Genomic DNA, 25,531 nt, shown 5'->3' on the forward strand with positions numbered 1-25,531 from the left:
TGTTTAACGACATCACTAGAGAAAATTGATTAAGTAATCATCGGCTATTGGATGCCAAACATTTGGTAATTCTAACAGGTAGTCATCAGAGGAAACACGCTACATGTTTCATAATGCAGCAAGCGATCTTTTATATGTACCCACAGACAGAAAAGTACATACCACGACATATGTCCAATTGTGGTGCACTGGTTGGAACGAGAAAACACCAATCAGTTGAATGGATCCACCGAGGTGGTTCGATCCTGCGACGCAAGCACCTCAAGCGAACAGGCAACCGACTGAACTAAATCCCACTACACAAACTATAAATACTACATCAGTGAATCTATAGTTTATAGATACACCTATGAAAGCTTCCTCTCAATGCTTGTTATAAAAACTTGAAATTTATTAATGCAATTTTAATTTAATTTTTAACTTCTTTTTGTTGAGTTTATGTTGGGCGAGACCTAAAAATCTGCAAAATTCGTGTTTGGAGTAAATATAGCTTTCAATATTTATAAAATTGTAGTTTATGATGTGTATCAGTTCAGAAAACTATGTGCTTCGTTTAGCATATTTACAAGAGGCAGCATTCCTTGAGACCAGTTTTATTTGAAGTGAGATGAGAACTAACAAGACTGAAGTGACAGTGGAGGAGGACCGTGACCTGGACATCTTACCAGATTCTGAACCAGACCCTGAACCAGACCTTGAACCAGACCGTGAACCCGACCGTGAACCAGATCTGGGTGAAACGGGACAGACAAAAATCCGTAGATCAGACGAGGAGGTGTCGGCGTTTAGACGCGGCCGCACCCAGGAACAAGGACTAGGGAGTGTAGAGTCTGAGGTATGTGTCTTATTCCTTTTGGTATAAAATTAATTTTGATATACTATACAGGGCCGATCGAACGATATCTGAAGTGGAGTGGGGATGGAGTGGGAGAACATACAATCTCTAGTTGCGGTTCCGCACAACCAAATCCTGGTAACCTATTTCGTTTTTGCATAACGCTAACCCTAACTCTGACTTGCTAGGTTTTACCGTAAGAATACGTTTTTAACAGACAGTTCCATCATTAACCGGACCCTGACTTGTGGAGTCAGTTAATATGTAGTTAATTTTCACAAAATGTAACACATGTACAAATAGCGAAATATGGAACTGTCAGCTTTCAGAATTCACCTTTAACAGAAAGTTCCTTTATTAATCTAACCATAACCTAAACCCTAACTTGGCAGGTTTTATACGAAAAAAAGTAGTTTGTTTTACTTAACGACGTCACTAGAGCACATTGATCTTTTATCTTATCATCGGCTATTGGACGTCAAACATATGGTCATTCTGACACTGTTTTTTAGAGGAAACCCGCTGTCGCCACATAGGCTACTCTTTTACGACAGGCAGCAAGGGATCTTTTATTTGCGCTTCCCACAGGCAGGATAGCACAAACCATGGCCTTTGTTGAACCAGTTATGGATCACTGGTCGGTGCAAGTGGTTTACACCTACCCATTGAACCTTGCGGAGCACTCACTCAGGGTTTGGAGTCGGTACCTGGATTAAAAATCCCATGCCTCTACTGGGATCTGAACCCAGTACCTACCAGCCTGTAGACCGATGGCCTAACCACGATGCCACCGAGGCTGGTCGGTTTTATACGAATTCACCTTTAACAGAAAGTTCCTTTATTGACCAGAGACCAGAGAAAGACTCTCAGAAAGAAACAGTTGTAGTTGAGGACGTTGTTGTTGTTGATGATGATGATGATGATGATGATGAGGGTGACGAGGTTGAAGACGACGACGACGGCGTCCCCATTGACCGCGGCTGGGCGTGGATGACCGTGCTGGGTACGTGCGACTACAAGAGGTGGTTGATTTCTTGTTAACCATTCACGCCATGATTCACTATTCAAATAGCACTTAGAGTGTTCAGTTCATTCACATATAGGGGCGGGACGTCGTCCAGTGGTACATCGCTTGCTCGATGCGCGGTCGGTGTGAGAACGATCCCCGTCGGTGGACCCACTGGGCTATTTCTCGTTCCAGCCAGTGCACCACGACTGGTATATCAAAGGCCGTGGTATGTACTACCCTGTCTGTGGGATGGCGCATATAAAAGATCCCTTGCTGCTAATCGAAGAGAGTAGCCCATGAAGTGTCGACAGCGAGTTTCCTCTCTCAATATCTGTGTGGTCCTTAACCATATGTCCGACGCCATATAACTGTAAATAAAATGTGTTGAATGCGTCGTTGAGTCGTGGTACACTGGCTGGAACGAGAAATAGCCCAATGGGCCCACAGACAGGGATCGATCCCAGACCAACCACGCATGGTGTGAGTGCTTTACCACTAGGCTACGTCCCGCCCTGTTCCAGCCGGTGCCCCACGACTGGGTATATAAAAAATCCACGGAATTTGCTACCCTGTCTGTGTGATGGTGAATATAAAAGATCCCTTACTACTAATAGAAAATTGTACAGGGTTTCCTCTCTAAGACTATGTCAGAATTACCAAATGACATCTAATAGCCGATGATTAATACATCCATGTGCTCTAGTGATGTCGTTATACACAACAAACTTTAATTCTAGGTGGTCAATTTTCACTTAAATCGTGAAACATAGTTCAGTTGTCAACGAGAAATCATTATTGTCTCAATATTGTCTTTGTTTTGCCTCTCCAGACACAAAATAACTGTTCTCAGGCACGAGTTTAAACACGCACATATGCTTTTCTTTCTTTTTAACACGCATGTTATTGTTTTAAAACACAGATATTCTATTTTGTAGCGTATTTCTTCAACCTGTTTATAAGTGTGGGTTACGTGAAGGCACTGGGGGTGCTGTTTGTCGAGTTCCTCGCTATCTACAGAGCATCTGTTACCATGACAACACTGCTGATGGGCACCATGTCAGCTACTTACAGCGTTGCGTGTGAGTATAAAATAATAACGGAGTGATATCCAGATTCTGGGTATGACGGTTTATATATAATAGATTCGATATCTCAGTAAATTGGAAATAAAAGGAAATTACATAGAATGAAAAAAATGCGATTGCTGTGGGCCTTTGTTTTTGCGCTATGGAATTCACTACAACTTATTTATTTATAAGCCATTTGATATAGTCGGGTCTCATTTCTTGAAAAAAGAAGCTTATTTATCGAATTACGAGCATTTCTTTACGATTATGTCAACAATACTTATCTAACCTTATTTGGGGTGCTGAATTAAATATATATATATATACATATATATATTGGCGATCTGAAAAATTACGTTTAGAGGTTCAAAATGATTAAAATAAAATGGTAGTATACGAAATTAGGATTGTGTTGAAAATACATTGTATCTAAATATAATAGAGTTTAACAGATTATGTTTTATCTACTTTTGTGCGATAATGTCTTTAGGATTGTATCCAAAATAATCTTCTAACCAAATTTAAATATGCTGAATACAAAAACATGTGTTGGCCATTTGAGAAATATAATGCTTATGTACTATGTACTCAAAATAACAAAAACAAAAACACACTTTTAGATACAACGCAATTTCGACACAATACTAGTGTGCAGACGTTCATATTATGAAACCCTAAATGTAATTTTTCAGATGGACAACACATTTATTTGTATTAAGCAAACCTATATTAGAATAGAAAAACAAAACATCTATGTTTTCAAATAATGTATATAGATACAAATGCGTTTACAGGCATCAAAATTAGAGGCAACCGTCTAAACGGAATTTATGGAATTGTATTTTTTTAAATGTATTTTAAAGAGTTAAAAGGAAAAAACATGTATGCCTAAATCTACATGTTAACATCAGTTTTTAGAAGATTTTATGTCTGTACCTACCACATACAGGCGCGGATCGAACATTTAAGTGGTGGGGTGGTGGGTGGGGATAATATCAATGTAATGGTTAATATAAGTTTGGATTTGTAGGTGATATAAAATAGTGACGCCCTGAAGCTAAAATCCTTTATTTTGCATAGACCTGGAGGGGTGAGGGTCTGCGTTACTCCCCACCCATTAGGGTCTCCACGAGTACTCGGGCACTCGGGCACGAGCCGAGTCTAGCAAGACTCGAGTACCCGTACACGTGAGACAATGTAGGACATTAACTTCAGCAGTAACTAATCAGCAATACAAGTTACACACTAATTAGACCTATATGATCATGCGCTAGTTTCTCTTTTTCATCTGGCTGTCCGTCACAATACCGAACATACCAACCGCTTCCTAAATGCAATACAATGTTATGATTTGGTATTCTGATTCAGCGCTGGAATGAAGATGCATAATGCTAGTTTACTTTATTCTTGTAGTTTCATTATCATCTCGTGTAAATGTCGGGTACATAGGTCCGAGTCAAGTTTGACCCTCGAGTGCCCGATTCCAATATTTTGGACTCGTGTAGGCCCTACCACCCAGCCACCCACCCCACTCCCGTTGAAAGGCAATATAAAGTTTAAAGTGTTTTTTGTTTAATAACTCCACTAGAGCACATTGATTTATTAATCATGGTCTATTGAATGTCAAATATTTGGTAATTTTGACATATAGTCTTAGAAAGGAAACCCGCTATACTTCCAATAAGTAGCAAAGGATATTTTGTATGCACCATCCCACATACAGAGTAGCATATACCACAGCCTTTGATAGTCCAGTCGTGGTGCACTGACTGGAACGAGAAATAGCCCAGTGGGCCGGCCCACCGATGGGGATCGATCCTAGACAGACCGCGCATCGAATGATCGATTTACCACTGGGCTACGTTCCACCCCCCAGTCAATTTAAATGCAAGGATATAGGACTAGCTCATAAATCTCGATGTTGTTAGAAACTATTTCAGTACGGCCAGAGTTGATTGTAGACAATCTGTATTGTTTTATAACAATTATATGTGTACATATTTCGTGTATAATTATGTAACAATTACAAACACAACCGCATATTTACTTACTGATCCCTCCAGTTTTCCACCCCACCCCACCCCACCCCCACCCCCACCACCAGTTACCGGCCTCTCCCGACGCTTATGTTTTGAGGACTTGTTTATATCCAACCTCCTAAACTGGATCAGCAAAATGATGAAATCATGCCAGACCTGGCAGTGACGTGACAAAGATTTGCCTCCGAGTTGGTATATTATTATTAGTCCCAAATTATGGTATTTCAAGGGAAATTAAACGATTTTGAAAAAAATATGATGGTTAATTTTACTGAGAACAAATAGGAGTGCTTTAGGGGGTGGGTGAGTGAGTGGGAGTGGAGGCTCGAGTTTCGACTGGGGTGAATGTATAATTTTCAGTTTGGGAAGCAATGTGCCCTGCTCCCACCCCACCTCACGTCTCCCCGCTTACATCACCTATATGATATCAATGTTGTTTTTCCGTTTTTTTCCTCTCTTAGCTTTCTTGACAATGCAGGTGGTCCTAACACACTTGGACACACGGAAAACTATCATTCTTGGTGGGATTATGACGTCAGCAGGAATAACTCTGTCCTACTTTGCGGACAGTATGGTGTTCCTCATCTGCATGCAGGGAGTTGTAGTAGGTAGGTCGCGGTGTAATCAAAGCCTTCAATCTACGTCATAGCGAGAGGTCTAATGCGCGGCCTACATGTTCGCAGGGAGCGACGTAGCCTAGTGGTAAAGCACTCTCTTGATGCGCAGTCGATCTAGGATCGATACCCGTTGATAGCCCCATTGGACTATTTTTCGATCCAGCCAGTGCACCACGACTGGTATATCAAAGGCCGTGGTGTGTGCTATCCTGTCTGTGGGGTGGTGCATATAAAAGATCCCTTGCTACTAATTGAAGAATGTAGCGGGTTTCCTCTCTAAGACTATATGTCAAAATTACCAAATGTTTGACATCCAATAGCCGATGATTAATAAATCAATGTGCTCTAGTGGTGTCGTTAAACAAAACAAACTTTTAACATATTCGCATCAGTGTAGACTTGCTGTATACTAGAATCTCACTACGTGTTGTCTATTCGGTCAAAATTTAAAAGTCATTACACCTTCTTGAAATGTTTACATATTATAAAGATATCCTTATGTTACTGGAATATCAAAACAAATAATAATAATAATAAAAAAAAATTATAGGTCACCGTACAAATTTTTTATGCAAAGTGAATAGGTGTATGAATCACTGTGACGTTTCCTTTTTTCCGTGTGTAGTCTAATTAATCATGTTTTACATCCATTAACCATACTTAATTTTAAACTGTTCTGTAATGCAACAAAGCAAACATTATTCGTGTTGCTTAAAATGACATCCAGCAGACACACACGTGCATATCTTCACTACTAAAACGAAGTTTTAAATACACGGGCACTATGTGTGGTCATTATTCTCACATATATGTATGTACTGATACTAATGTCATAAAATGGCTTGCCTGACAAAAGTGACCAACTAGTCAAACAAATTACACTAAGATATGTGATATTTTATTGAATACGAAGCCAAAATGACAGTCCTGTGATTGCCGTCCATTGCAGGACTAACATGGAAGTACACCATAGTCTGCTTAAATCATACACTTTTTCATAGAATTTCGTTTAATTTCACAGAACATTATCTCTTTTTGCCAAAACAGTTATCTTTTTTTTCCCTTCGTTAACATACACCAAAATTATATATTAAAAAAAATATGTTTTGAAAAAAGCAGACTATGGCTATAGCCTATATAGACGGACGTATTTTGTTACGTCATTGTTTCTTGTTTCTTGTTTATGCATATGTTTTGCATCCAGTTCCGTATGTGGAATGTTTATATGCAATAAAGTTTTTATCTTTTATCTTTTATCTTGTGTATGTTTCAGCGCTAAACATATCCGTAGTGACGCCATGCCACTGTTGTTCTGCTAGTTAACGATTTTACCGCTGCCAAATATAGGAAATGTTTTATTTAACGACACACTCAACACATTTTATTTACGGTTATATGGCGTCGGAGCCAAATATAGTGGCATGCGTGTAATACTATCATTTCCCCTTAAAGTGACAAACAATAGTAATTAAACATTATGGCGTATAATCTAATGTTCAGTATTAGAGCCGTTTTTCACAACTGAAAACAAACATTACTTAGATTGTGTTGATCACCTTATCCATATCCATACATCCGAAGTGTTTCTGGTCATACTGGTGTTTCCAATAACTCAAACTACATATTTGATATGTTTAAAACACACATGCCTGTGAGAAATAACGGTTATGAGATGAGCTCTAGTCTACTTTTAAGGGTATTTCCCCATTCAGACTCGTGCAAAACTGCAGTAACGTTATCCAAATGTGTTACAGGTTTGTAGTTTAACCAAACTTAGTGAAACTAGGGTCTGCGACTTTAAAGTTGACACTGAATCATTCTGACATTTAGTATTCAGTCAAAGTTAAAGTTTATTTTTTAGTCACCACTAAAACACATTGATTAATTAATTATTGGCTACTAAATGTCAAACTGTTGGTGATTCTGATACGTAATCCTCACAGGAAACCTGTTAAAGTTTTACATTAGCAGAAAGACATTTCTATATCCACTTTTCCACAGACAGAACGTCACATATCACAGTCTTCAAACGCGATTTACATTCCACTTCTTTTTTCTTTTTTGTAGGTTCAGATTATATAACAAGCTATATTCCGTCCCACGGGGAACGCTTTTTTTCATGCTATGGATTGTGCTACAAGTTATTTAATTCTAAGCAGATTGTTTTCGAAATTGGACACAAAAATAGTAGTTTTGTTCTTATTTCAAAACACTTTACTGTTCTTCTTACGTCAAACCAAACTGAAATTATTGACAAAAAAATTTTTTGTAAGAGGATGGGACGGATTTTAATATAACAGACTGAATAGTAATATTTAGGACTATTTACACAAAGGTTTAATGGAATGCATGAATGTTTAAACGACACCCCAGCAAGAAAACTACACCATCAGTTGGGTGTAATATGCCTAAGTATAATTACTCGTTGGTATAGCCCATGTACCATGTTTCATTCCAGGCATCGAACACGCACTGATTAACGGTCCGGGGATGATTCTCGTTAACGAGTACTTCAACAAACGTCGAGGTATTGCGACAGCCATCGCCATCTGTGGCGTCAGTGTGGGTGGCAGCGTGTTCCCGCCATTTGTGAATTACCTCTTCGGAAAGTTCACCCTCAGGGACACGTTCCTGATTCTCGGAGCCATAAGCCTCAACATCTTAGTGGGCGGCATGCTTTCACGCCCTGTCAGCTTCTACAAGAAATCGCACGCAAGGAAAAAACTTCTACTGGAAGACAAGCCAGCAGAATCTTCACACTCGAGGGAAAATATTCTACTTGGAGATAAAACGGACGAATCTTCACATGGAAGGCAACGATTTCTGTTAGGAGACAAAACAGGAGAATTGTTAAGATATGTTTCCAAAACGGAAAGAAAACCTTCGAAAGAGATAAATGTCATAGAAAACTATTCCCACAAAACCTCATGTCTTTTAACGAAATCGCATGACCACCTTCCAGCTGACAAATTCCAGACTCTACCACCTCTCAGACAAAGAACATATTCGGACAGTATGACGTATAGGACAAGAACGTGGAAGAATCAGGAAACTTTCAGCAGGCCTACCCTGCTGCTTCTTTCTAATGCTTCCGAGATTGGCCCCGTCTCTCTTACTGATATAACATGGTGGCAGTAGAACTCTCTATGTTCCTACAAACATAGATCATGATGTCAGTACGGTTCAAGGTATTAGCTTAATGAACGGAGAACACAATGTCTGTATGGATCCTAGTATTAGCTTAATGGATGGACACCATGATGGTATTATGCAAGAAACATCAAAACCCATTATTACAGAACATATTAGTTTTTCCATATGCCAAAGGATACTGCGTCTTATGAAAAAACCGTTTACCTCTTTCGATTTCAGCATTTTTCAGAATCCATTATTTTCCATGTTAGTTTGTGCTGCAGTTTTTACTATTCAGACACAAGCTCATCTGACGTACATACTGGCGCTTGCAATAGAACATGGCATTTCACCATCAAATGCTGCTCTCTTGTTGACAGTCACTGCATCGCTGGATCTTTTGAGCAAACTGGCTTTCGGGTGGTTTGCGGATCTTGGCGTGATTCGTAAGCACTACCTCCAGATGACGGGTCTCTGCATCAGCGCCACCTCCTCCCTGTTCGTGTCTCTGTACTCCTCCTTCCCTCTCATGATGGGTTACGCCGTGATCCAGGGAATCTTCAGCGGGGTCTACAGGTCGCTATATGTACTTGTGCTCATCGACTTCGTGGGAACTGAGAACATGGGAAAAGCGTTTGGAATCATTCAGCTGATACATGGATCAATGGTTGCCATTGCTCACTCTGTTATAGGTAAGATGACTTTTCTAAAAAGATTCTCACTCGGTAGTTAACATGTGATTGTGACAGTATGTAGGTAAATGTATACACCCGTCTTAGAGATGACCCGTTATAGATCAATATCGTCTTCATCATATATGTTGTTGATCACTTGTAGAGGTGTGGTTGGCTGTTCAGAGGTCATGACTCAAGTAACCATACACGATGGCGTTATTTAGTACGTCATTATGTCAAAGACGTCATTAACGTACACATTTTCAACCCAATGTTTCTGTTTTCCCGTTGAACTATATTATAAACAGGTATTCAGGATGTGTAAGAAATAGAATGATACACTTGTGCCTATTGGAGACAATTTATCTTACACCTCATGGTTCCTACAAGTATAACTCGCTTTCGCTCGTTACATAATTTCACAGTGCTAAAACTTCAACTTTATAACAATACAGTTTATATATTTATTTTTACAAGTACATTAATTAGAATTGGTTAATTGGTAATCTGACGTCTGCCGTGGTTTATTCGTTTATTTTACCAAAGCAAGTTGCTTACATGCATGTACATTCCAGTTACCTTACATTGGCGACGTGCAATTCAATATACAATGTGTTAATAATAAAAGTATAACAGTACATGTACATCTTAGAAAAACATACTTAGGATGGACACAATTGTTTGTAAGAAATTAAGAATAGACAGGTAGTTTTACTCATTATGTTAATAATGTTAATGTTATAGGTGAGATTATTTTTTCTTGCAAAACTCAAGTCTGTTGTGGACGAAAAGTTAAAGTGTGCTTTGATATTGTTTAATTCATTATCGGTTTCTAACTGCGACACGTTTGATCATTCTGACACGTAGTCTTCTTGTAATCGTCGTTCTTTTAACTATTCCACTAGAACACATTTCTTAGCAATCATAGTTTACCAGGTGTCACACGTTTTGCAATTCTGCAATATAGTTCTCAGTTAAAGTCTGTTTTTGTTTAACGACACCTCTAGAACACATTGATAATTAACCATCGGCTATTGGATGTTCGGACTGTTAATACATAGTGTATTATAATAAAGATCATATCAGTTTACTTGTAGATTGCTTACGAGACTTCACGGGTTCGTATTGTTTATTTTTAGATCAATTCTCTGTTTTGTTGTAGGTAGTTTGCGGGACTTCACGGGTTCGTACTGTTTAATCTGTAGTGCATTATGATAAAGGTTATTTCTCTGTTTTGTTGTAGGTAGTTTGCGGGACTTCACGGGTTCGTACTGTTTAATCTGTAGTGTATTATGATAAAGATAATTTCTCTGTTTTGTTGTAGGTAGTCTGCGGGACATCACGGGTTCGTACTGTTTAATCTGTAGTGTATATTAATAAAGGTCATTTCTCTGTTTTGTTGTAGGTAGTTTGCGGGACTTCGCGGGTTCGTACTGTTTAATCTGTAGTGTATATTAATAAAGGTCAGTTCTGTGTTTTGTTGTAGGTAGTCTGCGGGACTTCACGGGTTCGTACTGTTTAATCTGTAGTGTATTATGATAAAGATCATTTCTCTGTTTTGTTGTAGGTAGTTTGCGGGACTTCACGGGTTCGTACTGTTTAACTTGTAGTGTATATTAATAAAGATCATTTCTCTGTTTCGTTGTAGGTAGTTTGCGGGACTTCACGGGTTCGTACTGTTTAATCTGTAGTGCATTATGATAAAGGTTATTTCTCTGTTTTGTTGTAGGTAGTTTGCGGGACTTCACGGGTTCTTACTGTTTAATCTGTAGTGTATTATGATAAAGATAATTTCTCTGTTTTGTTGTAGGTAGTCTGCGGGACATCACGGGTTCGTACTGTTTAATCTGCAGTGTATTATGATAAAGATCAATTCTCTGTTTTGTTGTAGGCAGTTTGCGGGACTTCATGGGTTCTTACTGTTTAATCTGTAGTGTATTATGATAAAGGTCATTTCTCTGTTTTGTTGTAGGTAGTTTGCGGGACTTCATGGGTTCTTACTGTTTAATCTGTAGTGTATTATGATAAAGGTCAGTTCTGTGTTTTGTTGTAGGTAGTCTGCGGGACTTCACGGGTTCGTACTGTTTAATCTGTAGTGTATTATGATAAAGATAATTTCTCTGTTTTGTTGTAGGTAGTTTGCGGGACTTCACGGGTTCGTACTATTTAATCTGCAGTGTATTATGATAAAGATCATTTCTCTGTTTTGTTGTAGGTAGTTTGCGGGACTTCACGGGTTCGTACTGTTTAACTTGTAGTGTATATTAATAAAGATCATTCCTCTGTTTGTTGTAGGTAGTTTGCGGGACTTCACGGGTTCGTATTGTTTAATCTGTAGTGTATTATGATAAAGGTCAGTTCTGTGTTTTGTTGTAGATAGTTTGCGGGACTTCACGGGTTCGTATTGTTTAATCTGTAGTGTATTATGATAAAGGTCAGTTCTGTGTTTTGTTGTAGGTAGTTTGCGGGACTTCAAGGGTTCGTACTGTTTAATCTGTAGTGTATTATGATAAAGGTCAGTTCTGTGTTTTGTTGTAGGTAGTTTGCGGGACTTCAAGGGTTCGTACTGTTTAATCTGTAGTATATTATGATAAAGGTTAGTTCTGTGTTTTGTTGTAGGTAGTTTGCGGGACTTCAAGGGTTCGTACTGTTTAATCTGTAGTGTATTATGATAAAGATCAATTCTCTGTTTTGTTGTAGGCAGTTTGCGGGACTTCACGGGTTCGTACTGTTTAATCTGTAGTGTATATTAATAAAGGTCATTTCTCTGTTTTGTTGTAGGTAGTTTGCGGGACTTCATGGGTTCTTACTGTTTAATCTGTAGTGTATTATGATAAAGGTCAGTTCTGTGTTTTGTTGTAGGTAGTTTGCGGGACTTCAAGGGTTCGTACTGTTTAATCTGTAGTGTATTATGATAAAGGTCAGTTCTGTGTTTTGTTGTAGGTAGTTTGCGGGACTTGACGGGTTCGTATTGTTTAATCTGTAGTGTATTATGATAAAGGTCAGTTCTGTGTTTTGTTGTAGGTAGTTTGCGGGACTTGACGGGTTCGTACTGATTAATCTGTAGTGTATTATGATAAAGGTCAGTTCTGTGTTTTGTTGTAGGTAGTTTGCGGGACTTCAAGGGTTCGTACTGTTTAATCTGTAGTGTATTATGATAAAGGTCAGTTCTGTGTTTTGTTGTAGGTAGTTTGCGGGACTTGACGGGTTCGTACTGATTAATCTGTAGTGTATTATGATAACGTTCATTTCTCTGTTTTGTTGTAGGTAGTTTGCGGGACTTGACGGGTTCGTACTCTGCCAGTTTTCAGTACACCGCTGCGTGTGGGTTTGTCGGCTCCAGTATACTACTGTTGGAGAGGTGGGCCACACGGAAGAAGAATCAGATCAGAAACACGTCTATTTCAAAACCTATTTACGAAACGCCATGTGAGAAGACAGACTGGCCGGACAAGCATTGATGCATATTCATCGTTCTGTGAACAACTATGTGAGCAAAACGTAGGTCATCATGGCGCTTTTCGACTAGATAGATATTATTTGATGTTGATTAGTGCATCGTATATTATATACATGTAAAATTGTGTCCATTACACATTGCCTGACAATGACACTGAACTGTGTGATGTGTATTTATGTGGATTGCTTTGTAATTCTGATAGTTGGTATACATATATATATATATATATATATATATATATATATATATATATATATATATATATATATATATATACTATGGAATGCTTAGTGGTTGTGCATAATATTAATAATTGCAGGTATATAGTCGATCGTAACTATTAAATTACATATGAAATTATTTATTTATTGTGTCCGTTACACCTTGTCTGACAATGACACTGGACTCGCTGTTCCGATTTGTTTGCGTATTTTCACCAATAATGCATTTATTTGCATCGTCAGTATTTAATTAAATTTAATATACGTCATGATGTACGATTTGTTACCTGTGTTTATTCCACTGAAACATATGTGCATGTTTGCTCCCGAAACTGTCTTTATTACCGAGTCAGACAGTAAAAGCCTTATCGTTAGGCGAAGAAGTGAATTTCTGTATTGTTAATTTAATGATTAACTGCAGCATAGGTCGTAGTTAATAATGCAGCTAGTCATTTAGTCAAATTAATGTACACTTCCGTTCGTGCACAGTGATATATACACAAACACATGCATTAGTCCATGGGCTAGGTGGGCTACCGTGCATCCCCGCCACATCTTAACTTCTTTGGTATAGTTTTATACCTATGAGTCTAGTAATTCAGAACAATGATGTTAACAGGCAAACCACTGGTACTCAATATGTGTACAGGCCATGAGTTTTTCTCCATGCTACAACGACGACGTGTGGCTAAATTGGGGGTAGGGGAAACATTATTGTTAATATCAGCACTTTATTTTCTTATAATATGCACATCAATGGAACGACAATGATCCACTCTACACTTCAATATTAATAATTTGATGATTTTCCCATTTTTTATGTAACTAGAAGCCAATAAGTGGCTCTTTTTGAAGGAAAGTGAATTTTTTTGACTTTTTGCAATAAAATCGCCACAGTGTGCATGAAATGTGAATGAATCAGGTAATCTTAGCTTAGAATATATAAAAAAGGAAACTGGAATAATTTTGGTGGTACTATGTTTGTTTTTTATGACACCAATAAGGCAGTTTACCCCCCCCCCCCCCCTCTCCATATTCATCACCAAAATTTCACTAAATTAATTTTTCTGCAAAAGTACCGCTAAGTGAAATGTATCTTTTAATTATTTCCTGCCAAATGCTGTTAAGCAGTTTTTTTGTGTGTTCATATGACACATTTCATTTCTTTGGTGAACATATTAACCTTTATATTAATCACACCTAACTGTTTTTATCTAATTATTATGTTTGTGCACGGACCATCTCAAGGCGATCCTTTAGATCCATCTAATGGTACAACTCAACTGGAAAGCAGTCTAGGTGTCATCGTCACTGGCCGTGTTTGATTCATCACCTGTATCGTCATCATCACTGTATTCCTCATCTTCAGAATCAGTTTATTAAGATGTCGTTTTAACGAGTCAATCATCAATGACCCCCTCGTCCTTTGTCTCCCCAAGACGTGTTCGTAAATATTTCTCTGAGCACAAAACATATTTTACATTTTCTTTTCTGTAAAAGGAGATTGCACACAATCTGACAAACAATAATAGTAATATAAAACTTTATTAACGTCAAAAAATAAAAGAACAAGTCGACGACTCCTCCACAATTCAGCAGAAACAAAAGGCCTTTGTTGCAAGCGACTGGAGCGTGAACGCGCCGGAAATAATTTAGTGGCTGATTGGGGCCGCTTAGCGCTATGCAAATCAAGGGCAGATAAGTATGTTTCTAATACAGGCTATAGCCTCTATTAGAAGTTCGTGAGAGAAAAAATAGGCAGAGTTACGTCCCCTAACCATTTCCGGCGCGTTGCGGTTACTTCAGGGATGGCCGATGGCCACAGTTGTTTGTGAATCTTCAGCTGAGATTTATGCATGCCAGTCCCTGGCATCATACATGTCCCCACCTATGCTTTAAAAATAAAGAATGATACAGGTAAAAAATTAAGTTCATGAAATTGCGTTTTGTTATAACTGACCATGTGTTAAATATAGGAGATGAATCTAGCGAGCTGTCACACACCCTGATTGTTTTGGTTTTCTTGCCTGGAAATGTTTGATTTTTTGTTTCAAAGCTGCAATCTCGCCTCACATTAATTATCATAATTTCATTTAAACATACAAACACACCTGCAGTTTTAAAGAATTGTGTGTGACAGTAACACAGATATATAATAGATAACAAAAACATACGTTTATAGTGCGTCCCACGGGAAACGCATTTTTTCATACTATGGAATTTACTACAAGTTATTTATTTCTGAGCCGCTTGTTTTCTAAATTACACACAAAAATAGTATATTTTTGTTATTTCCAAAAAACATTTATTTTTATTTTTACGTGAAACCAAATTTAAATTTTTACAAAAACAACAAAACATTTTTGTAGGAGGATGGGACGGACTATATGTAGTATTCCGATCAGAACAGTCCCCTTCCCCAAGTGCTATATTATATTTTATTGGGGTTTTTTTTTAGTGTTTTCTGGGGACGCATGACCCGACCCCATCCCCTAAAAACACCACTAACCAGTCTAGACTTCCTCTGCACAATTTCCTGCACATGCGCCTGTTTGACTAAATATTTCGTTTGCTATAAATTAATTAGGCCTATATACATTGCATTATAAAGCGTAAATTTTGCTGTAATAACAGCTAAATATATAATTTAACCTAAAAACATCTACCTATAGTAACAGTACTTGTTTTGTTTACATAAAAATATCTGTGTAAACATATTTAAGTTAGTCTTGCATGCCGATTATTCAAGGTTAAAAATTAAAACGAAGAAATTGTTCTATATACATGATTATAAGCGTAAGTGGCAGGCAAAACAAAAAACCTAATATTTTAAAAAATACCGCCCCCTCAACAATTTTACCTCCCCCCAAAGAAAACACCAGTAACAACAACAAATCTGCCCCAAAATAAACAATAGCCTACAAAACAAGCCCACACACCAGTTCACACGCACAACCAAAAACATAACCCAAACTAACACGCACATTTGAAAAAAAATATTGTTATCTACGTACATATACCAGTGGCGTATGAAGGTGGCAAGGCGGGGGATGTAAGCGCGCGCGCACACACACACACATACACACACACACACACACACACACACACACACACACACACAAAACACACACACACACACACACACACAAACCATACACAAACACACAAAACACATAACACACACACATAAATATATTAGTGGCGCAGGAAGGTGCCAACAAGTGTGGGGAGGGAGCCACACTTTTACATGTACACACTTTTACACTATTATAAAGCAACATTTCTGAAAAGTGGGGGCACATGCCCCCCTTGCCCCCTGCTTCCTACGCCTATATATATTGTTGTATCCGCGTCCCAAGGATGTCAACAATGTCCAGAGAATATAAATAGCATCCACAGATGACAAAGCCGATATGTTCTAGTTTTCAAAATTATAAATTTATTTAAAAGTTATGAGTAAATGAAAATAAAGTTAATGTTCACAGGTAAGTTTCTAACATATAGATAGATCTCTTCCTTTCAGCTCTAGTTATATCAAACCAGATAGGATTGCATCTCCAATAAATGTAAACAGCTTACATTTGCTTATAAGTATTATTTCCATAAAACAAGTTAATTAAATAGAGATGGTAATAAAATTTACTTTAAAAATATAAGTTAAAGTTATTCCAGTGTCAATTGAAATGTATGTAATGTAGTAAAATCTAAAAGTTGGACAAGGGGACATGAACTTACAAGTTTGGTTGTCGGAGAATGAGTGCTGACGTCCAATGACGTCGTCTTTTGATACTTTTTGAGAAGTACCACGTGACGCCACAACAGCCAATCAGAAATTACGCTAGGAAGAGATCTACCTTTACAAAATAAATATCATTTCATTTAATAATTACGTTATGCACACAATTGCTCAATAAATAAAGTAATTGTTTTTTGGTCCAGCTTCCGTTTTCAATTTACAGTTTGTAAATGCACACTCTAGATCCTGAGAAACTTCAACTTTTATAAATACGTCAGTTCAGCCCATTGCAAAAGCATTACAAACTTGAAATAATTAATACTGGACATTTCTAAAGTGCATAGACATAAAACTAACATTTCTCAATTGCTTTTTTAGTCTAAAATTAGCGTAAAACAATTTCACAGAAAAAGCCTTTACAATATTTATAAAAACGACATTATTGACCAGGCACAGAAACACGCTATTGTGCATTGCAAATACATTAGGAATTCAGGCTAATAATACAAACAAATTCTAATGTGCATAAACATGAGTCTATCACTACACAATTGCTTTTTTGGGTCTAATTTCAATATAAAATAGTTTTAATGAAAACAAACTTTGGGAATATTGTAAAAACAGCATTATTTAATAGGCACAAAAAGACGCTATGGTGCATTGCAAACACATTGGGAATTCAAGCTAACAATACAAACAAATTATAATGTGCATAAACACGAAAAACCTTTTGGGGATATTACAAAAACAGCATTTTTATACTGTTCTTTACAAACATTGTGTACCGATATATCCGACTGTAGCAACCTGTATGCGTAAACAGGTTCTCAGCGTACAAGGATATAGTTCCTAAAAGCACTAATATATTACAGTAATCAGATTTACAGTTATTATCTCAATTAATTAATAAAACGATTTGTCACAATGTACAAACAATATATTAGGATACGTTTAACTAAGAAAATTGCTAATCGATCGTACAGGTTTTGGAGGAAAATAAACTTTACTGAAGGGCAAGGTCGCTCTCGGCAGCCATGCCAAAACAGTCGATCAAACGGAAATTTATCCCAGGTTTATTTATGAGCCCATGGGATGTTTTCAGTGTGTAAGTACACACCACTTTGCAGTTATGGAAATATTTACATCAATAATATTAATGTCAACGTTGTGTCATAGCTTTTACATGCACAGGAATCTGGGAATTAAATAAAGTCGAAAACCGCAAGGCCAAAAACACGGACGTCAAACATTAAATTAACACATTTAGCAATCGTAATATACTAATATCCCATAAATAAATTACGGCAACTATTTACAAACATAGTTCCATACACTATAAACATATTATTTTGAAATACAACTAAATGTAGACCGCATTGTGCATCCAAACGATCACTAATAACAATGGTTACGCAATTTCGTTTTTGTCTGTAGTGCGCGACACGACAAACTGCACCACTAAGAATTTCATTAAACAATAACTATAATAAGTGGCATAGTTCCAGACATTACAGAATACAAGCAAATATGTAAATAATTACTACTAAATGTAAAATTAAATATTCTGTTTTGTCCAATATTAAAATTACTTGAGAAAGGTCCATGTCACAGCACACAGTTACAAAAATTGTTGGGACAGCCATATATATATATATATATATATATAACTCGGAGTTTGGAGTCGATATCTGGATTAAAAATGCCATGCCTCGACTGGGATCCGAACCCAGTACCTACCAGCCTGTTGACCGATGGCCTAACCACGACGCCACCGAGGCCGGTTTTTTAGTCAAATTAATGTACACTTCCATTCGTACACAGTGATATATACACAAACACATGCATATTACTTGCAAATATCAAAACTTTATTAAGGTGCCGTTTTAACGAGTCGATCATCAATGAGCCATGTTTCTTGGTCCTCTCCCCCAAGACGTGTTCGTAAGTAGGCCTATTTCTGTTGAGCACAAAACATATTGTACATTTTCTTTTATGTAAAAGAAGCAGATTGCACACAATCTGACAAACAATAATAGTAATAGAAAACGTTATTAACGTCTAAAAATAAAAGAACAAGTCGACAACTACTCCTCAATTCAGTAGTAACAAAGAACCTTTGTTGCAAGCAACTGGAGCGTGAACGCGCCGGAAATAATAATTTAGTGGCTAACTGGGGCCGCTTAGCGCTCTGCATATCAAAGGCAAATAAGTATGTTTTTAATAGAGGCTATAGCAGCCTCTTGGCAGCGTCCACGTAGCCTGCGCCAAACCCTTGCACGACCGTCAGTGAAGTCTATATTAAACCTGGGTTTGTCTCGACATTTTACCAACGGACCTTTGCCCATCGTACATAGACGCCGACACTATTGCAGAAGAGTAATTATTTGAACTGGTTTCGCTACGACCCACAGGCGAGTAGCCCCACTTAGAACTCGCTTTGCGATATGCGCTCGTCCGGGGGTACGGGCTTAACTAGTTTATTATCAATTATGGTTAAAAGTATTATAATAATAAATTAAAATTAAAATATTTATAAATAGAGGGATAATAAAATAGTATAGTTTACTAAGCCTACCGCGGCGGTCTGCCCCTTATTTTTTGGCATATTATTATTATTATTATTATTATTGCTAAGTATTATTATTAAGTATTAAGTAATTTTTAATTGGGCCTGGTATTATAAATACTAGACCAATTAATCTAATTTAATAAGCACTCAAGATAAACTATATTTATTTTAACATTGAACGTCTTGAGTGCCGAAATTCCGCTGGCGCACATCGATCGATATTTCCGCGGCCTACCTCGTGTCGCTAGCTATGACGTCAGAGGTCAGACCAAGGTGACAGCTATGTAAATACTGGCTACACCTATCGATCGTCCGCGTGTTTCGTTGTGTGTTAATTATTTTAATTAATTATTTTAACTCAATTTTTTTTATTAATCTAATCTTTGATTATCTTTATTTATATAAGTGCTTGTCTATGTTCCCGGGGCCGGACAGTGCGTGCGATTCTGTCGGCTATGTCAAAATTTGTTTGGTAGCTGGTTGGTCGCGCGTGGCTGCATTCCTCCGGGGAATAATTAAAGATATTATTTAACATATTTATTCTTTTTAATCAATTTATATGTCTCTATCAGCTCTACCAAACGTTTATGGTGGCTGATTGGTGACATTCCTTTTAGCTGTGTATATATGTTATATGTTTGCTCGGTATTGGGTGTGGGCTTATCTGGCAGTAATCCCCAAATATGTGTGTCTTTTAATTTTAGCTTTGATTGTGTGTGGGTTTTTTCCTTTTGTTTTATTTTATTTTTACTTTTTTTAATTTCTTGTTTTATATATATATATATATATATATATATATATATATATATATATATATATATATTATTTATTTATTTTTTTTTTATTTAATTTTTTTTTTTTTGGGGGGGGGGGTCGTTTTTGTTTGTTTTTTGTTGTTTATTTTTTTTTTAAATATTTGTTTTTATTTATTTATTTTTTGTTTTAAAATAAATTTGATAGGTTTTCATTTGTATATTTTATCCGTATTTTAATCATTATTTTATATTTTTAATTTTATTTTTTTAAATGTAATTTAACAGGGCAGGTGTCTGGTCTGTGCCTTTGGTAGTGGCTTGGTTCGTCACATGACAAGATGGAGGACACAATATTTTTGATGGTAGAATTTTACAGGTAAATTAACAAAAAGAGCTGATGAAATGAGTGTTAACCCGCAATACTCTGCACAAACGAACTTTGTTGACTTTACTAGATCCCCCGAGTTCGGAAACCCAAATATTCAACTGTTACACCAAACAAATGAGATGCAACAGTCACAATACCATACCGGTCCGCCATTAACGCTCGAACAGCAGCAACAACAACAACAGATGCTAAGTTCACTTCAACCGAGCAATGCTGGTATGCAGTTAAGTGGTTCCTGTAATGCACCTATATGGGCCCAAACGTTAACTGACCAGATCGCATGGTTATATCTGAAGGTGAGTGACATCCACAAAAGAACTGGGAAGCTAGAGAGTGCACCATTGAGAACACCATTGTTGAACTGAGCACTAGTATTAAATCTGCACACGATCGAATAACGAAAGTAGAAAACAGTTGCCAGTTCATCAGCAATACTTTTGATGAAACAAACACTGAAATTAACCAACTTAAGAAAAATGTAGAAGATCTTACTAAAACCATGAATATTGCAAATGATGATATTCTATATCGGTCTAAGAGTCTGAGTGATGTGCAAACAGAAAATGTTAAAGCTCACGATGACATCCTATACTTACAACACAGAACCAGGAGGTTTAATCTTCTGTTTTATGGTGTGCCAGATGGAGGTAAAATGAAGACACTGAGGTAGCTTTATCCACATTTCTTGAGAAAAAAATAGATATAACTGAAATTCCTTTTCAAGTGACACACAGGCTGGGGCCATTCCATGAAAACCAGAGTAAACCTAGAACAATTGTGGCACACTTTGTCAGACTTAGAGATAAAGCCAGGATCTTAAAAGCTGCCAAAAAACTAGCAGGCAAACCATTCGGAATAAGTGAGCAGTACCCAAAGGAAATCTCAGAGAGAAGGAAGCAGCTGTACCCCATATATAAACAAACCAGAAGAAACAACAGAAGAGCTTTCTTAAAGGTGGACAAACTCTTCATAGATGGGGAGGAAATATTTCCTGATAAAGTGTATCCCAGAGCACCACCCACAGCACCACCCAGCCACCCTCCATCTGCAAACAACACACAACCACCGAGGAAAAGAAACCGCCATGAATCCACTGTTCACAATGCTCCAGTAGCCACCAGCAACAGGTTCAGTGGTATGCCAGTATGTGACACCTAGGACAGGTCAGGAGGGATATATGTGTCCACTAAGTCCCATGTTGCAGTTCCAACCAATGTAGCCACAGATGTGACTGTCAAGAGTAACAATAACAGACAGTATTCTAATTATGAGTATTCCAATTATGAATGTAACATACAAAGTAGAAAACACACTAATACCTACTCTAGTATTGCTAAAGTAGATACAATCAAATTTCACATTAAAGATACTGTGTACAATAAAAATACAGTGGAACATCCACCAAACAGTGTATATCCATCTAATGACAATAGCCCAAACTATGGTTATAGCCCCATTATAACTAAATAGAGACATCATTACTTTATACCACCCTAGGTGTTAATAACACTCATTGTGTTAATTCATTATCTAATGCAGAAACTAACCCAACTTTAGCAAAACATAACAACAAGATGACTACAGACTACTGTTCTAGAGTCCCACCCATGAATAACCCAATATGTGTTGATTTCCAGCCGACTTACCTTCAGTACCAACAGTATGAGAAAGATATGTGGGTAAAGTGTGGGATGACTGTCAAAGGTAATTCTAGTAATATGTCTGTAAACATACCTGCTGAAACATACCCCATTGCTAATTGCCAAACCAGTACTAACCTTAGCTGTCCATCTAGTGAGACAGTAATATTACTTGATATTTCTCACACTTACCTTAACAGCCATACTATTAAAGCTGATATGCCAGATATGTCAGTATCCAAACAGTTGACAGCTAATAATTCCAGTAGTAATGACAGTACTCATTACACAGGTGTAAATATGAATATACACACACACACCACAGCACCAGCACCTGTTTTAATGTCCCACAAGTTGTAAATAATGACCCGCCACACCCTGTTTTGTCTACCACTTACCTGAACTGCAGAAACAGTGACTCAGATTCTAGTGTACTAAATAAGACCTTTAATACTCTACCTGCTACTAGTTCCCAAAATGATGTACAACTAGACTCAAGTGTATATGGTAAGTCATCAGTGTGTAATTATGTTAACAGAAACAGTGACTCAGATTTTAGTCTATGTAGACAGCCTGTACTTAATAAGACCTTTAATACTCTACCTGTTACTACATGTAGTTCAAACAATGTTGTACAAATAGATACGAATGTTTATAGTAAGTCATCAGTGTGTAATTATAGTAATATATTTCCTGTAAATAGTACACAAACTGTAAATTGTGAAGCTTACCATACCGGCAACTTCCATCATGTTGAACAAATTACAAACTCATATAAACCCAAAGTCATAACCCTAAATAGATATGCAAGCAAGCCACCTCAAATCTACAATAATGATGGGCATATATTTGAAAACAACTTAATTGAACAGCCCCTAATAAATAATATTAATATTACCTTTTCGGACAATAATTTAACAAACCCATCCCCTGAAATCCAAATGAGATCACTACATCCCCAGACCTATGTTACAGTTAACAATCATAATACCATGATGGAAGTTAACACATTAACTAATGATGAAATAGTATACAGCGATATAAACAGTGACCATACCAAGCTGAACATACTTAGTTTGAATGTCTGTGGTTTGAGAAATGCACTAATTGTACCTGATTTCTCATTATTTATGTCAAAATATGACATTCTGTGTTTTGTGGAAAGCAAAACTGATCAAACTGACAACAAGCCTGATCTTATACCAGGATATACCAGTTATTTTAATAATAGAAAAGCTTTTAGACCCTCTGGTGGTATTGTTATTAGTGTAAAACATGATATTGTTAATACTGTAAAAGTTAGTGAAACAAACAATTCAGAGTTCATAACCTGGTTTAGCATCACAGACACTCAAACCAAGAATAGCGATACTAGTTTAATGGTTGGTGTTGTATATATTCCACCTGCTGGCTCACCCTACTATAAAGAAGACACTTTTAAGACTATTGAGAATGAAATATTTCAAAATGTAACATCTGGAAACCCATTGCTCCTGCTTGGTGATTTTAATGCTAGAACCAGTTGCTCTCCTGATTACACTACTGTTGATGTTGTTTATATTGATGATGAAGGATTAAATAATTTCCTGAATGACATCTCAAACCTTGACAATCTTAAGATCCCCAGAGAAAGAGCAAGCCAAGATAAAGGCAGGGTTAACCAGCATGATGTTAAACTTTTAAATCTATGTAAAGTACATAATATGTATATCCTTAATGGTAGATGTGGAATTGACAAACATGTTGGCAAAACCACAAGCAAAGACTGTAGTTTAATTGATTATGCCATAGGTACCCACCATATTTTCAAAAATGTAACAAGTTTTCAAATCTGTGATTTTGACCCACTTCTGTCAGATATCCATTGTGCAGTAACACTTACCTATGCATATAAATACAACCATGACCCATTTAACCCTGTTGATAATAATAATGATTTAAATAGAGAAACCGTTCGCAAGTGGGTTCCTAATAAACGTGAAGAATTTATAAAAAACATTGACACGAACACAGTCCAACAGATATCCTTAGTTGTTGATGACGAAAATATTAATTCGGAAACACGTGTGACTAACGCAGCCGACATGTTAAAAAATCTATTTTTAGACACTGCGGGCTCGACATTCGGTCACGTGCGTGCACACAATAACAGAAATAAAAGGTCAGCGCGCCCCAAGCAACCTTGGTTTGGGACATTGTGTAAAAAATTACGACGGAAGTATCATGAAGCTAAAACATTATATGCAAAAAATAAAAGTATAGATAATAAAATGCAATTAATTAATGCCAGTAAGTCTTACAAGAAATGGATTTTTAAAGCCTTTTCTCAGTACAAATTTAAAAAAGAAAATGAAATGCGACAGCTAAGATCAGACAAGCCTAAAGATTTTTACAAAATACTTAAGAATAAGGAACTGCCTAATTCTAACATTCCTTCGACAAATGAATTTTTAAATTATTTCAGCCATTTAAATAAAGGAGAGCCCAATAACGATGATGTATTTGATTTTAATATGGACGAGGTACTAAACGTAGTAACTGACAATGATATTATAAACGAAAAAATTACTGAAAATGAAATAATGCAAGCTATATCACAATTAAAATTAAACAAGGCGGCAGGTGTAGACAAAATAATTAATGAATACATTAAATCAACAGCCACCTTGCTCCTGCCAATTTACGTTAAGCTTTTTAATACAATCTTTGATAATGGAGTTTTACCTGAAGAATGGCACACTGGTATTATTATATCAATATTCAAAAATAAAGGAAGTCGACTACATCCCGAAAATTACCGACCAATTACATTACTTTGCTGCTGCTCTAAACTATTCACAACATTACTAAATAACCGTTTAAATACATTTATCGAAGAAAACAATATAATTAGTGAGGCCCAAACCGCATTTCGGAAAGGCTATTCAACTACGGATCATATTTTTACATTACATCACTTAATAGATATCCTTAAAAAACGAAAGAAAAAGCTATATTGCGCTTTTGTTGATTTTGAGAAGGCATTTGATATGGTACCCAGAACGCTACTTTGGCATAAACGTCTGCAAAATAATATCTACCGTAAATTCTTTCGAATTATGTACGAAATGTACCAAGGCCTAAAATCACTTATTCTTATAAATAATAAACAATCGGCTTTATTCCCATGCAATATCGGCATCCGTCAAGGTGAAAATTTATCCCCAATTTTATTTTCCCTGTATTTAAACGATATAGAAGATTATTTAACTAGCCATGGATATCAAGGAGTTGCACCTATGTCCGATAATCAAAATTCACCATTAGATATTGTACTACATATGTTTTGTTTGTTATATGCAGACGATACCGCACTTTTATCAACCTCCGCAAACGACTTACAACACACC

The 25,531-nt window shown here is 36.9% G+C and overlaps 1 protein-coding gene across 1 annotated transcript; it reads left to right on the plus strand.

Moving 5' to 3' along the window:
- The first annotated feature begins 607 nt into the window (after positions 1-607).
- LOC121378957 (monocarboxylate transporter 5-like) lies at positions 608-20,531 on the plus strand. Its single transcript, XM_041507406.1, is given in 8 exon segments — positions 608-835; positions 1,685-1,838; positions 2,780-2,923; positions 5,412-5,558; positions 8,026-8,702; positions 8,704-9,391; positions 12,641-12,874; positions 20,400-20,531. Coding segments are annotated over 7 exon segments (2,232 nt in total). The 3' UTR covers positions 12,835-12,874; positions 20,400-20,531.
- Positions 20,532-25,531: the final 5,000 nt, after the last annotated feature.

This window comes from Gigantopelta aegis, chromosome 1 (assembly GCF_016097555.1).
Source record: "Gigantopelta aegis isolate Gae_Host chromosome 1, Gae_host_genome, whole genome shotgun sequence".
NCBI classification, from domain to species: domain Eukaryota; kingdom Metazoa; phylum Mollusca; class Gastropoda; order Neomphalida; family Peltospiridae; genus Gigantopelta; species Gigantopelta aegis.